The 14,546-nt window shown below is 43.2% G+C and overlaps 1 protein-coding gene across 1 annotated transcript; it reads right to left on the bottom strand.

Moving 5' to 3' along the window:
- Nucleotides 1–359: 359 nt before the first annotated feature.
- LOC124657108 lies at nucleotides 360–2,404 on the bottom strand. Its single transcript, XM_047195719.1, has 6 exons — nucleotides 2,337–2,404; nucleotides 2,169–2,228; nucleotides 1,965–2,072; nucleotides 1,777–1,847; nucleotides 1,396–1,589; nucleotides 360–680 (listed from the first exon to the last, which is right to left on the bottom strand). The coding sequence occupies exons 1-6, from the start codon at nucleotides 2,402–2,404 to the stop codon at nucleotides 567–569; spliced, it is 615 nt and encodes a 204-aa protein (XP_047051675.1). The 3' UTR covers nucleotides 360–566.
- Between the last annotated feature and the right edge of the window lie 12,142 nt (nucleotides 2,405–14,546).

The raw sequence follows: 14,546 nt of genomic DNA, 5'->3' as shown, positions 1-14,546 counted from the left end.
CACGCTCGGCTAACTCGTGACCGGATTTTGCCTAATTTTGGTCGTATTTCGGGAGTCCTCCGTGGAACTGCAGTGTTTGGAGCTGAAGTTTCAGCCCGCCAAAACGTCACTAGAAATACAGGTTTGCCTTCGGTTCGCCCTTTCAGCCCCTATAAATACAGCTCGACTTGGTCTCGGCCTGAATTCTTTTTTCGGTTTTACCTCGTTTACGGTGACTGATTTGGGTTTATGATGACTGATCTACGCCATTTTCTGAATTGAACCCGTAAACGGGCAGGGCTCTGCTAGAGATGCTCTTAGAAGTTGTACTCGACGAACTAGAGAATACCGTAGCAGAATGCCCTGGGTGGAGCATGGTGTACACACATACATATCCATTCTTCAGATATGGTGTTCTTATTAGGGTCCAGGATGCTTCAGATTCGAGCACCCAGCAGCCAGCACATTTACAATGTCTTGCTATAACCACGGTGTACATCTAGTTCATAGGGCACAACGAACATATTTACACGTTGGCATTCAGAACGAAGGAAACAACAATATTTACAACAGGGAACAATCGAGGGTCACTTCTGGGAATCTGATCCGGCGTCAGGTGCTGGGGTTGGGTTGAAATCCTTCTCGAGCTCTTCAATGACTGGCTCCACTGCCGCGTCGATCTGGTCGCTGATCAGTTCAATCTGCAACGGCGTGCAGGTTAGCAAAGATGTATTATAATCCTAGTTGCTAGATATGGTAGAAATGAAGCAGGCTTTATAAACAGGATGACAGTGAATTGCATGTATTCATGTAGAATCAAAGACACAATGTTTGATGTACATTTACTTTATTAGCTGGAAGCCGACGGAAAATTAGAGATTGGGCTACCAAAACCGTGTATGGAGAGAACCCAAAGAAGCAGTCTATTTTCACTACCAAGCTACCACATGCTTTCCCCCATCTGAAAGTCTTCTGATACTTTCCTTCGAAGAAGCAGCAAAAACCGCAGAAGTAACATGTAATCTTCCTTAGGCTCCTTACAAGCATCCAGCAAGTAGTATGAATTGGTCAGGGAAATAATGCTCGCATATGTTATTCCTAGGAGTAGCTTTCACTAACATTCAACGAGAAAGCACGAGTAATAACGACTGCCTTCACACATGCACTTGGTTATTATGCTTAACATTTTACATATATACAGTACAACGTAAACAAGTATTAAACCCATGAGTAGTCTGAATTGGTCAGAAAATTGCTCTTGCATATGTTATACCTAGGAGTAACTCACACTAAACACGATTGAGAAAGCATAGATAATTATTACGATTGTGTTCACACGAGTACTTGTTTATTATCCCTAACATGTAAGCAAGAATTATGACCAAGTAGGAACAGGAATAAGTCATCAGGACGAACCTTCTTAATGATGACTTCAACCTTCTGTGCATCCTTATCCACTACCTCAGCAATGTACTCGATCTCCTCGGCCACCTTGTGCAGTGATCCATCCTCTGGCAGGGAACTGGCCACATTAGCAGCTAGCTTCTCGGTCACCTCGGCAGCATGCTCCAAAACCTCCAAAGCAGTTTCCACGTTTTGTATCACCTGGTCTAACATCAGAACCCGAATTATTTCAGCAAGAACGCTATTCCCAAATGTCAATGCCGAAAAAACTACTCATGGGCTAAGGGACTGTGCAGGTGCAACTGGCTAATTTAGGCGTTGTTTGTAACATTAGTGATTGTACCATGTGGATCGAGAGTAAGATACAGGATGTAGTGGTACTGGTGTCTGTACCTTCAATCTGCCTGGCCCTGTTGTAGAATGGCACGGCCGTGTAGACCACGCCTCCAAGCACCATCTGCACCCTGAGAAGAGAACATCAGAGACGGGATGATCAGCTGCGTTTCATCTCACGGGAACCGTACAGGGTACAGACTACAGAGCTACTCTGTTGTTACTGCAGTACTTGGGTAAATCCCTACCAGATAGGTAACATCGGCAGCGGCGTGAAGCCGAGGCGTCGGCGGCCCGCGGCGGCAGCGGCGGCCGTATCCGCCGGAACTACATCTGATTCCCCGAGGAAAACCCACCTGCCCACAGAAACCAAACCATCTTAGTAATACAAATCCACGAGTTGAGCCCTCGAGAAACAGGCAACCGAAGTTGGCCGGCCGGAGGAAACGTACCCGGAGTCGATGTCACTCTGATCCGCAGCGGAGACATCGAAATCAATCTTCTCGCTCGTGCTGCAACGGAATTGGAACATCCAATATAAATCAGAAAAGGGTCAACGAATTCCATCCATCCCCAAATCAACCTTGAATCGAGACGAATCAGGGAAAAACCATACATACTTTGGGTCTTCCCGCGCCGTGGGCAGGGTGGCGGCGGCGGCGGTAGGCGGCAAGGCGAGCGTCGCCATGGAGGATCGATTCGAAGAGTAGAAGTGTAGTTTGGGCGAAGGGGAGGAAAGGAACCAGAGGTCGAATCGATTAGCTCGTGGAGTAGCTGCCGTGGTTAATCATGTGAGGGGCCGAGTCTGCATTAAATTGCCAGCGTGGGGCCGGTGGTGGATTAGGAAAACAAATCCTACTATCTGCAAACGTGCATGCTACCGTGGACCGACGCGCCGACGTGGCGTGCCTCAGGCCACCGGATTTGAAACCTAGTATGGGCTGGCCCGTCGGCCTGTTTGCATGCCACAGTGAACGCAGATCACGACGCCGACAGCTACACGACAGGTCCAGCTCGTCGAGGCAAACTTGGGCTTCCTCTGAGCCCAGACCAAGTTCAGATTTACGTAACGTCAAAGTTCGGCGTGTTCAAAATTGTGATCGGCGCGAAATTTTCAGAACCATGAATGAGCTGTATAAATTCATAACGGATCTTGTTATGTTTGTATTTTTTTCTTACACATGTAAAACAATACAAGAACAAATCTCAAAAATGGAAATTTATTTATGTGCAGGCGTGTGCTATGTTATTATGGAGAACGTGTGCACCAGGTGAGTTCGTTTTTGGCGGCAACACAGGGTGAGTTCGCTTTCTACGGCAACACGGTATGTATTGATCTACGTGGTGGAAACTCTGGGCCTAACCTTTATTGGTCGTACCTTGCGATGGTGGATTTCTAACCGTGTTTCTTGTTGAAGGCATTGTCTAGAGGAGGCTCGAACTTTTTCTAGCGTAAAACCTATGATTTTCCTTTCGTGCTGAGATCGAACGTCCACAACGCATGTGCGTTGTTCTATGCGTTGTTCTCTTTCCATGGGCAGATCCACGACAGAATTCTAGAGAGGGCAAAAATGTGTTAAGCTGGAAAATCCTTCTTTCTAAGTGGGGGCAAATGACTATTTAGCTTAGAATATTACAGACAGTATGGAAATTGAGTGGGGCAGTTGCCCCCTTAGCATATACACTAGATCAGCCATGTCTCTTCCTAAAGAGGTTTCTCTTGATATTTGGCATTGCGGTGGATTATCACAATCCTTTTTTCGTTACATCCGCTTATGCCGGTTGATGTTTTTGTCCGACCCATTTTCTCTAATTGTATTGCTAATTTGCAATATCAAACTACGAGTAGTAGAGAATACCATGGGCATGGGCATAAAATATATTTGAAGCATTGTAAACTAACTCTAAATATGCTAGTTTCCATCTTGCCACAGGACATGCCAGCTTGGGGGTTGTTGCTCGCATCCCGACCGAGTGCACTAGTATATGCATTATGTTTTTTTTTATTGACATATGTTTGAGCATGGATATAAACGGATATGATACTTCCCGCACCGAAATGACTTCTGAATCTACACATGTATGATACTTCCCGCACTGAAATAACATTTGAATCTTCACACATATAATATTTTTTGCACTGAAATGATTTACGAGTCGCTTTGAAAATCTATATATAATTTGAATGAATATGATGAATAAGGATATTCAATTTTTCTACTCGACATTTGGATACCCTATAGGGTATGGTATATCAACTTGCACCTGACCATCGATCATCCGAGAATCATTAAGATTATACAATGTTTTCAAAATGAATAATGTGATTTTTTTACCAAACCAGCTAACCTAAGATAGCACAATTAGTAGTTAGCAAGTTGTTGAGTTCACTCTGTTAAACATCTATTTATATAGTTATTGGGCCAAATATGAAGTTCAATCATTGTAGCCAGTGGCGAGCCACACTTTGGTTGTGTAGTCATTTGACTACACAGTTTTTTAGCAATACAAGCTTAAATTGTGTTAAAATTAGTTAATAATCCATACCAATATATGTCAATATATGTATGTGACTACACAATTTTAACATGACTACACATGATTAATGTTCTGGCTCTGCCACTGATTGTAGTGTAATAACCCAGAACATAGGAACAACGAAGGGTAGATTTAGAAATGGGATGTGCATTTCATCGCAAAACGGGGGAAATTTTCGCGCCTTATTGCAACTAAACCTAAGAGGGATCGAGGTTCTCTCTCATTTTGCATTTAGGGTTAGGCAATGTGAGTTAGGGAAATTTCGACATGATCTCTTTTGTATCTTGTTGATTTGGGGAATTGATTTCATTTGACAAGTATCAATGCATTAAACAATAAACATTGAACAATATAAATGGAATTCATAATTCAAACAACTTTGAATTTCAAAGTAAATCACCAATACAATGTTTATTTCAGAATATATATGCCACATAATCAAAAGCTCATAAACAAAAACTTTGGGCTTTATTGATATCAACACAGATTACAAAGTCTTTACAATATTCTTGATACAAGAATTGATAAATAATAAACAGAAATGAAAATAAAGATTACAATTTGCTCCTAAAACTAAAACCTAAACTAAATTCTTGAGAACATCTTCTCGGTCATATTCACCTTCAAACCCGCACCACAAATAACGGATACTAACCGGAAAATAAGTGTTAGAAATTCAGTTTGGACAAGAAAATTTTAACATCGCACGCTTGTGCTTGTCCAAAGCCCGGACAAGACAAGATAGGAATAGGCGGACCAACACCGAGCAAGGCCACAAGGGGCTCAAGTTTCCACATATGAAGGCTGCCGCTAACCAAGCAACAAGCAAGGCAATGCAAGGGATGAGTCACAAAGTAACCGGGCCTTGTGTGTCATGGCCGAGTAAAAGAAGAGATGGTATAAAAGGAATACAAACCCTAGAACCAAGTGCACGTACCGACCGGATAAGAATCACCAGGTAAGGGTGAAGTTTGAGCAACACATAGTTCATCCTGTTCTTGCTTAAGAACAAGACAAACACACAAAACCTCGACCATCGAAATCATGGTGACTCGAGAAGATCATCCAAGATCCGGAGGTGAAGGGCTTTGCACAAACCACAAGACCGCATCAACACAAAATCTCATACTAGGAGCCGGAACAAGGTATACCAAGATCCCGGAGAAGATCCAATGGATCTAATCCATCATATGCATGACATAGTCATGGGGTTGAGCAGATGCTCAACATGGTGAATCATCACTTGGTTTTCACCAAGGATCACTGTTAGTCTAAAAAGCCACCAAAATAGAAATCATCCAGATACAGATCTTGTGCACAGAAGCAAGATCTGATGCACAGATAGCACCAGTAAATGTATTGCAATAAATAGCAGCTAGTATAGACTACACAGAAAATCCTAGGCACATAACCATCAGAAACCCTAGATTTCTTCACAGGCAAGCATATTGGCATTCATACTTACTATGATCCCCTAATATGCAAGCAAAGTTGAGTAGCCAACAAGATCCAACCACTAGGTGAGCAACCAGTCAGTAGCAAGGCTACTGAGGTCACATCACACTTAGCACCAAATAAGAGCAAGCCAAATAGACCACATCACTATCCGGAAATGGATTCGAGTTAATTGCTTGTAAAAGAATCATGAACAGACAAACTCATATACAAGCAAGACATTTAAATCATCACCGCATAAGCAGTTCATCATAATTAAGTAATCTAAGCATGAATTTATCACAGATCCATGCTAAGCATGACAACAAAGATACTCGTTAAGCAATACAACTTAATTCATAGCCACTAGAGCAAGTAAGCATAAAGACACAGTGATGCTTGAGCATCAAGCATCACCAAATAAGTGAACCATATAACCACGGTGTTAGCCAGTAAGCTAATCATCGACAAACAATTGATCAAATTGATCAATCATAGTAAGCCAAGCTACACGGAGAGATTTGCCAACAAGCAAGAAATGATCCAATGGATCATTGGATTGCAGAGTTAGTACTGAATCATATCACAGGCACCTCTGGCACACACACAAGTGTCACAGATGCATCACAAGTGCACCTAGACAAGCAAGCATGATAGACCAGTGAGCATAAGCAAGTCATAACCAATCATAGCATGGCATAGATAGCTCTTGAACAAGCACAGTAGAGCATGGTAAGTGTAGATCATGCTAGGGGTAGCAACAAGGCAAGCATAGCATGAACAACAAGCAAAGCAACGATGTGCCAGTACTCAGAAAATGGCAATTGGGCCATGAACTTGCAGTAGAACCGAAGCACGGTAAGATTGCGCGAAGCAAGAGCATAACTCTAGATGATCACAAGATCACCGAGAGTGACAGAACATGAGGAGGAAGAAGCACAAGTAACAAGGGGAAGCGCACGTAAGGGAAGGAGGAGGAGCATAGGACTTACCCGCGCACGGAGGCGGAAACCATGGCATGGCGAGGCAAGTGCCCGCGCGGCCATAGCGAGCTGCAAAGCCGGGGAAGTCGCCGGCGTTACGCCGACGAACACCACCACAGCAGACACAGCATGGAGACGACGGCAGAGGCGCTGCAAGCAGCACCCGCGCCAGGTCGGTCTCGGAGGCGCACACGTCGACGACGAAGGCGAGAGCTCGTCGGAGACCACCAGATCGCCCATGGCGATTCTCCAGGAGATCCAGATCGAGGCGATTCGCCAGGAGAGGACGAGAGGAGAGAAACGGCTCGGACAGATCGATAGATCTGCTCGAGGCGGTTCTAGATCGGTAGGTGGCCACGGCGGAGGAGGCCGGTGATGGCCGGAGCAGGGCGGCGGCCATGGCGGCGACACCATCGCCTCAGGGTCGCCAGAGACTAGGGTTAGACGAGTGAGAAGAGGGCCGAGTGAGAGTGAGAGTGGTGGGCCGCTTCGGCGCCACCAAACCCAAAAGGGGGCCAGCCTATTTGGGCCGTCCCTGAGTTAGGCTATTGGGCTGGGCCCAATAAGGGGGCCCAGGGGGTATTTTGGTCATTTTTTTCATTTAATAAAAGACCAAAACTTTACCAAATTTTAATAAATCATAAACAACTCTAAAAATCCAATAAAAATTGGATTTATGAATGAAAAATAAATCTTAACAAGAATAAAATATGAAATGGAATTTAAGAAACAAATTCAAAATTATGAATTTCCGTAATTCAAATAATAACTTGGAATTTTAAATTATTATTTCCTTGTATTTAAAATTCAAGGAAAAATATCAAATAAGTTCAAATACTTATTTTCAAACATTTCAAAATGAAATTCTAATATTCCATGTCATATCTATTGCAAAGGGTATTTTTCCAAGAAAATACCATATTCCTTTTTATTCCAAAAACTATAGAGGTAACTCTATAATTTCAAATTATTTTGGAATAACTAAGGTAATTATCAAGTAAAATCATTTTACTTTGAATTGTTGTACCTTGTGTGAATTACAATGATTAATACTTTTAAATCAATTGTAAATTACCGTCAAAGACATAAATCTTAAATACAACCCTAAATTGTAATAATTCAATGGGGTAAAGGGATTCAACACAAAATACTACATCCATAATTGCATTATTTGGATTTTTATAACATTGTCCTTACCGGACAATGATGCTTCTTACAGAACCCGAGGTCCAGTGTTCCATCAACCGCATTGAACCGCACTATCTCGCGAATCACGAGCAAGTTCACCCTTGCTCATGTCAACTTGATTATCTTCTACTACTTTTAATGCGAAGCTATATACTTATCATTCCCGCATCGCAAATGAAATGTTAATTTCCAACTATGAATATGACTATGTGGCTGGCAATGGAACCATGGTATGTGTTGATATGGTGGAGGTTCCATTGCAATGGGTTATATCACCCTAGGATTAAATTACCAATGCCGTCCAGTGATTCTAGCGCCATACAAACCGCGTTGACCATGAGATCTATAATGGCTCTGGAAAAGCCAGCTGTATCTTTTCCCTTCTGCACGCCAACGGATCGGGGAGATGGTGGGGTGCTGGAGGCACTGCCGCAATAGGTTGGGAAATCCTTTTAAATCCCCATCCATTGGTGATGTTAATCTCTTCCGATCTATGAAGGATTGTCCGGAGTATACCATGAGTAAAGCCGTATTATCGGGGAAGTCTACCGGAGGTATACTGGTCGGACAAAAGGGTGGGTTTGCGACGCGGAGAAGGCGGTGTGGGCTTGGATCTTTATACCCGGCCTCACACCAAAGGAAGTGTGAACGGGGGCAAGTCCTCGCGGATGGCAAAAAGGGTGAGATCTCTTGTGGGAAAAGTAACGCACCTCTCGCAGTGTATCAAATTGTGGCTGTCACTCCTTGTTCCGGAAGGGAACCGCGAACGCGGCAGGAAAGGAACTCCACGAAGTTCCGGTCAACTCCGTGAAGACCGACGGGCATAGTTTTCATAATAAAAGCAACCTTTTGAAGAAATGTTTTCAAAACATGCATTGACCTGCGATTTCCCGATCAATGGTCGTAGCTAGTGCATCAAACACCTTTTATTCTTTTAGAACTTGCCGAGTACCTCTGTACTCACTTTCTTTCGACACCCTTGCTAGATCGTGATCCCGAAGTGGAGGCTATCAACGATGGAGCACCCGAAGGAAGCTACGAGCTGGTCTACGAAGAACCCGATCTTACCGGCGGAGGGAAGGCGTAGACTATGGGATAGTCTACGGACCGTATGACACGGAGGTGGAGGAGTAGTGACATACCTTAGTATCATAGAGCCGAGCAACGAAGAACCTACCTAAATAAGTTGTTGAGCTCTTTTCATCTTTAGTATAAGTTGTAATGGTACTTTAGTAGTCTCTTAGGGTGTTCTCATAGGACTTGTGAGAATACCAACTTGTAAGTCAATGTTTGTAATAAAGTATGGAGTGTTATGACCTGCAATGTTTCTGTTGTACCACTCTGAGGGATATGGCAATTTGTGAGGAAGCCCCTTCACAAAGATCATATCAACGACTTGTATACTACAACATGCAGTGGTATGCTCGGGTCACCGCAGCTGGTATCACAGCAAATGTTGCGACCTTAGGTTGGAAAAACCTAGTATAGGGAAGAAACCTGTAGGAGTCTAGTAGAAATAGTAAAGGATTCTCTAGAAATATGGTGGTTATTCACTTGAGAATAGCAAAACCATATATTTTAGTGCGATAATTCTTTATTATAGCTATTATGATGCATTATCACTACTAATATTCTGCTTTTGTATACAGCCATAATGGCGAACACTTTTCCCAAGAGGACTTTGAGGAAAGTTGAGGGTTGGCTCGGTGATTATGATGGACCAATAACAGCTCTCCGTGTGGGATGCCGAAGGAACTTCATTGCGATCCACGTATACCCGTTATCAAGTATACTTACTATGATGGGGAAATCCTAGCCAAGTGCGAGTATCGGTCCAACTACCGGAAAACTCGCCGATGAGTCGTATAATGCCATACGGAGAAGCCAAAACTATCACCACAGCCTACCATATGGGCCTATTCAAGGCAATCCTTGAGATAAGGCAAGCACAAGTCGATAGAACTCCTATGTTCGCAGTTTTCTCATATACCTCATGCCGAGGAAGATGAGGATCCCACTCTTAATCATTTGGTGTTAGCCCACGAAGTCCCGAAGCTGCAAGCACAACACATGGATAGTCGTAAGTCTTTATTGACCACGATGTATCTTTTACACATGAAGATGAGAGGTGAGATTGACCACATGCTAGCTGAGTTCACTGGACCTCGATAAAGTCCAAACTCGGATGCATGACTTGAGGGCACAACCACAACATACTACACCCTTCTTTAACCCGGACAAAGTGATGTAGATTTGAGTGACCAAGTGGTTCAAGAGAAATCTACCTACAAGAGACCCACTTACACCTAACTTTGTTCCGCACTATCCACATGTGTCGACATCGTATGATACTCGGATATGGGGGAGACCATTCATGGAACATAAATTGCTCGGAGTCACCGATTGAAAACTCGACGGGTTGGCGTTTCGGGGAACCTTTCGGTGATGAGGAGGAGCCAATTCCATGTGATACCGGAGATGAGAGTGATGCGGTTAACCCAAATGTTAACCAACACTACGAGCAGGAAGAGAAAGGTACGGATTCCATTTCTTTAGATTTGGAGATGGGTATATCTAAACCATCACAGTACGAAGTAGGTGAGAGTTCTGGAACAAAGAAAAAGAAGAAGAAGAAGATGAGGGGTCAAGTGAATAGGAATCCTCCATGGATGACTGGAGAAGAGGCACTGTATTCCACTGGGGATATGTATGAGTCTTTATCTAGTTACTTTGGAATGACAGATCTCTGTCTCGGCACTTCGTCCGATTCGGATTACATACCTACTGGAAGGACCTATGTTCCGGACGGTGTTCGGAAGACTAGTCGTCGTATTGGTTGGACCCCGTGGATGTACGCGGAGGCGAATGAAGACGATGAGGAGTAGAGCTCCAAGGAAGAATAAAGTAATCTAGGTGGTATTGTAATAGAACGTATTTTAAATTCCCGTTGGCTTGGGCTTGGAGCCAAATAAGTGGTTTATATATACCACATGTAATATAAGTTTGTGAGTGTGTTATGTATTATACGGTGTATATACATAATAAATGTTTGTTTTGGATTTGCTTCTTGATTTCATTGTGTGACTAGTACTAGGCAATGAGTTGAGCTCAGAAAACATTCGCATGGTGTAATTATGAGTAATCGCTCTTTGTTACAGGACTAGGGGGAAATGGCGTTAGTAGAAACCGAAGAGGCTCGCAGAGAGCGGGAAGAAAGAGAAAAAGAGGAGGCAGATGCAAGCAGCTAGAGCGTAAAACGCACCACCACCACCACACCCAATGTTGCACCCGGACTTCCAACAAGTATATGAGGTCAATGGAGGAAGACAGAAGGCGTTACCAGTGAAAGTCGCAGCAAGAATATGCAGGATTTCTTTACCCATGTCATCAATGAGAGGGGTAATGAAGGCAAGGGAGTAACACTATCGGACTTCCAAAATGCAAGACCACTACCATTCACATCAGCTCCGGAACCAATGGACGCTGAAGATTGGCTTATGGATACCGAACGGAAATTGAAGACCGTTGGTTGCAACGATGAGGAGAAGATCAGATATACCACTTATCCGTTGTCGGGACCAAGCAGCATCATGGTGGGAGAACCTTGTAGCAAGACACCCTCCGGATAAGGTATTTACCCGGGAGGAGTTCAAGAAGAAGTTTCGGGATGCTCATGTTCCGGACGAGCGTGGTGGAGCCGAAGAAGAGGGAATTTGAAGAACTAAGATAGAATACCGCACCAATCATGCAAGTATGTTCGGGATTTCAATAGGTTATCCGGATATGCACCTGAGGATGTGGATACAGAGGAGAAGCGGAAGAAGCGGTTCATGAAAGGCATGAATCCATACATGAAGATGCAACTGAGGTTGGCACGAACTGCCGAATTCCAGGAATTGATTGACTCGGCAATCACTTTCGAGGATGATTACGGTGCAAGTCCAGGAGGACAGGAGGAAGAGGGCTCGTATAGAGCCAAGGAAGTACCCAATCGACAAACCATTACCCGATCGGAGTTTCAAACCTCGATATCAACCTACTACCGGTAATCAATACAATCGGGGAGGTCGAGTCGAACCCAATTAACCGGATCATCTCGCAACAATTGTGGCCTCGAGAGGTCATTTGCGGTAGGATTGCCGAAACCCGTAATCATCTCGTTATGGTTGTGGGAAGGAAGGACACATCAAGCCGGATTGTCCAAACAAGGCGTCCTGGAACGGACAGAGCTCTGGAGGACGAGGTGGAAACAACAACAACAACAACCGCAACAACAATAACAACAACACCAACCGCAACTACAATAACTACAACAACAAGAAGGGAAAGCCTTATGGAAAGCTGAATTGCACATCTTTGGAACAAGCGGAAGAGTCGGATCAAACAAGTCTTAGGTACGCTAAGCATTCTTACTCATCCCGGCAAAGTATTATTTGATACTCGGAGCAACCACATCATTTCTTGCATTGGAATTTGTGGAAAAATTCGGGCTTAGATGCTCTAAGTTAGAAACCCCTATAACTGTCCTATCCGCGGGGGGAACGATCTTAGTGACCCACGTGAAAGAAGCACAAGTCCTAACCATATGTGACTCGTGTGTATTTCGCGGACCTATTAATCATACCCATGAAGGACATATCGCTCATCCTAGGGATGGATTGGTTGACGTGAAAATGGAGCGGTGATTAACCGTGGAGACAAAACAAGATCACTTCGCGACTCCATCGGAGGTAGAATAGTGTTCCAAGGAGATAAGTACAGTGAATTAGAGATTGGATTGGAACTCAACAGACTCGAAGGAAGTGAGAATTGAAGATATTCCCGTAGTGAATGAATTTAAGGATGTATTTCCTAAGGAACTACCGGGAATGCCACCCGATAGAGAGATAGAATTCACAATCGACTCCGATTCTAGGCACAAGACCAATAGCACAACCACCATATAAGATGGGGCCAAAGGAGTTAGTGGAACCGAAAGCTCGGATAGATGAACTGGAACGAAGGGATTTATTCAAGAAAGTGTGTCACCATGGGGTACACCAGCTTATTTTTGTGGATAAAAGAGATGGAGGAAAGAGAATGTGTGGAGATTATAGAAATTTGAACAATGTAACTATCAAGAACAAGTATCCTTTACCTAGAATTCAAGATCTTTTTGATCAAGTTCAAGGAGCAGGAGTCTTCTCGAAGATAGATTTAAGGTCGGGATACCATCAAATCAAGATCAAGAAGGAAGATGTACCAAAAACAAGCATTCGTATCAAGGTATGGACACCATGAATACTTGGTTGTACCATTTGGACTAACCAATGCACCAGCAATTTTCATGAATTTGATGAACAAGATATTCATGAAGTACTTGGACAAGTTTGTGATAGTGTTCATAGATGATATTTTAATCTATTCCAAAGATAAAGAAGAACATGCCAAACATTTGAAAATAGTTCTGCAAACTTTGAGAGAACATCAGCTATATGCAAAGTTCAGCAAGTGCAAATTTTGGTTAGATAGTGTTGAATTTCTTGGACATGTCATAACCAAAGAAGGCATAGCGGTGAATCCAAGCAAGGTTCGATCCGTATTGGAATGGAAATCACCTAAAAATGCTAAGGAGATACGAGGATTTCTTGGTATGGCAGGCTATTATCGGAGATTCATAGAGGGATTTTCGAAGATTGCAGGACCAATGACCAAGTTACTCAAGAAAAATACTCCATTTGTGTGGATCGATGAGTGTGAAGCCGCCTTCCAAACACTCAAGGATAAATTAACCACAAGCACCGGTGTTAGCAGTTCTCGAACCCGGAAAGGATTACACGGTGTATTGTGATGCTTCCAAGAATGGACTTGGATGTGTTCTTATGCAAGATCGGAAGGTAATAGCTTATGGATCAAGACAGTTGAAACCACATGAACACAACTACCCAATACATGATCTCGAGTTAGCGGCAGTTGTGTATGCTTTGAAGAGTTGGAGACAATTTCTATATGGATCCAAGTGTGAGTTATACACCGATCACAAAAGTTTGAAGTATTTCTTCACCCGTAAAGAATTAAACATGAGGCAGAAGAGATGGCTAGAGTTGATTAAGGATTACGATCTTAAGATCAACTATACCCCAGGCAAGGCTAATGTAGTAGCAGATGCCCTAAGTAGGAAAAGTACGGAGAATCAACCTACGGAATGGGAGATTCCAAAGGAACTTCGGAAGGAGTTAGAAGATGCTCAGATCTTGTTTATTCAAGGTGATATCAAAGGGAGTATAGCAACCATGAGGATTATGGATGAGATGTACTCAGATTTGAAATATGAGATTATCCGAAAGCAAGCGGATGATTTGTTCATTCAAGAGGAAATCAAGAGGATTGGCGAAGGAAGACCATCGGAATTCCATCTAGGGGATTTTGATTCATTATATTTCCGAAAAGGATCTCGTGTACCGGATGATCCAGGAGTGAAGTCAATCATATTAAAAGAAGCACATGAAACCCCTTATTCCATACATCCAGGAAGTACCAAGATGTATATGGATTTGAAGGAGATGTTCTGGTGGAACAACATGAAAAGAGAAATAGCACAATATGTCTCAGAATGTCATACATGTCAACGAGTGAAGGCAGAGCATCAAAGTCCTGCGGGATTACTCAAACCACTAGAGATACCGGAATGGAAATGGGATGAAATCG

The sequence above is a fragment of the Lolium rigidum genome, chromosome 5 (genome assembly GCF_022539505.1).
Source record: "Lolium rigidum isolate FL_2022 chromosome 5, APGP_CSIRO_Lrig_0.1, whole genome shotgun sequence".
NCBI classification, from domain to species: Eukaryota; Viridiplantae; Streptophyta; class Magnoliopsida; order Poales; family Poaceae; genus Lolium; species Lolium rigidum.
The sequence above is the reverse complement of the archived record's forward strand: the minus strand, read 5'-3'. Positions and strand labels throughout refer to the sequence as shown.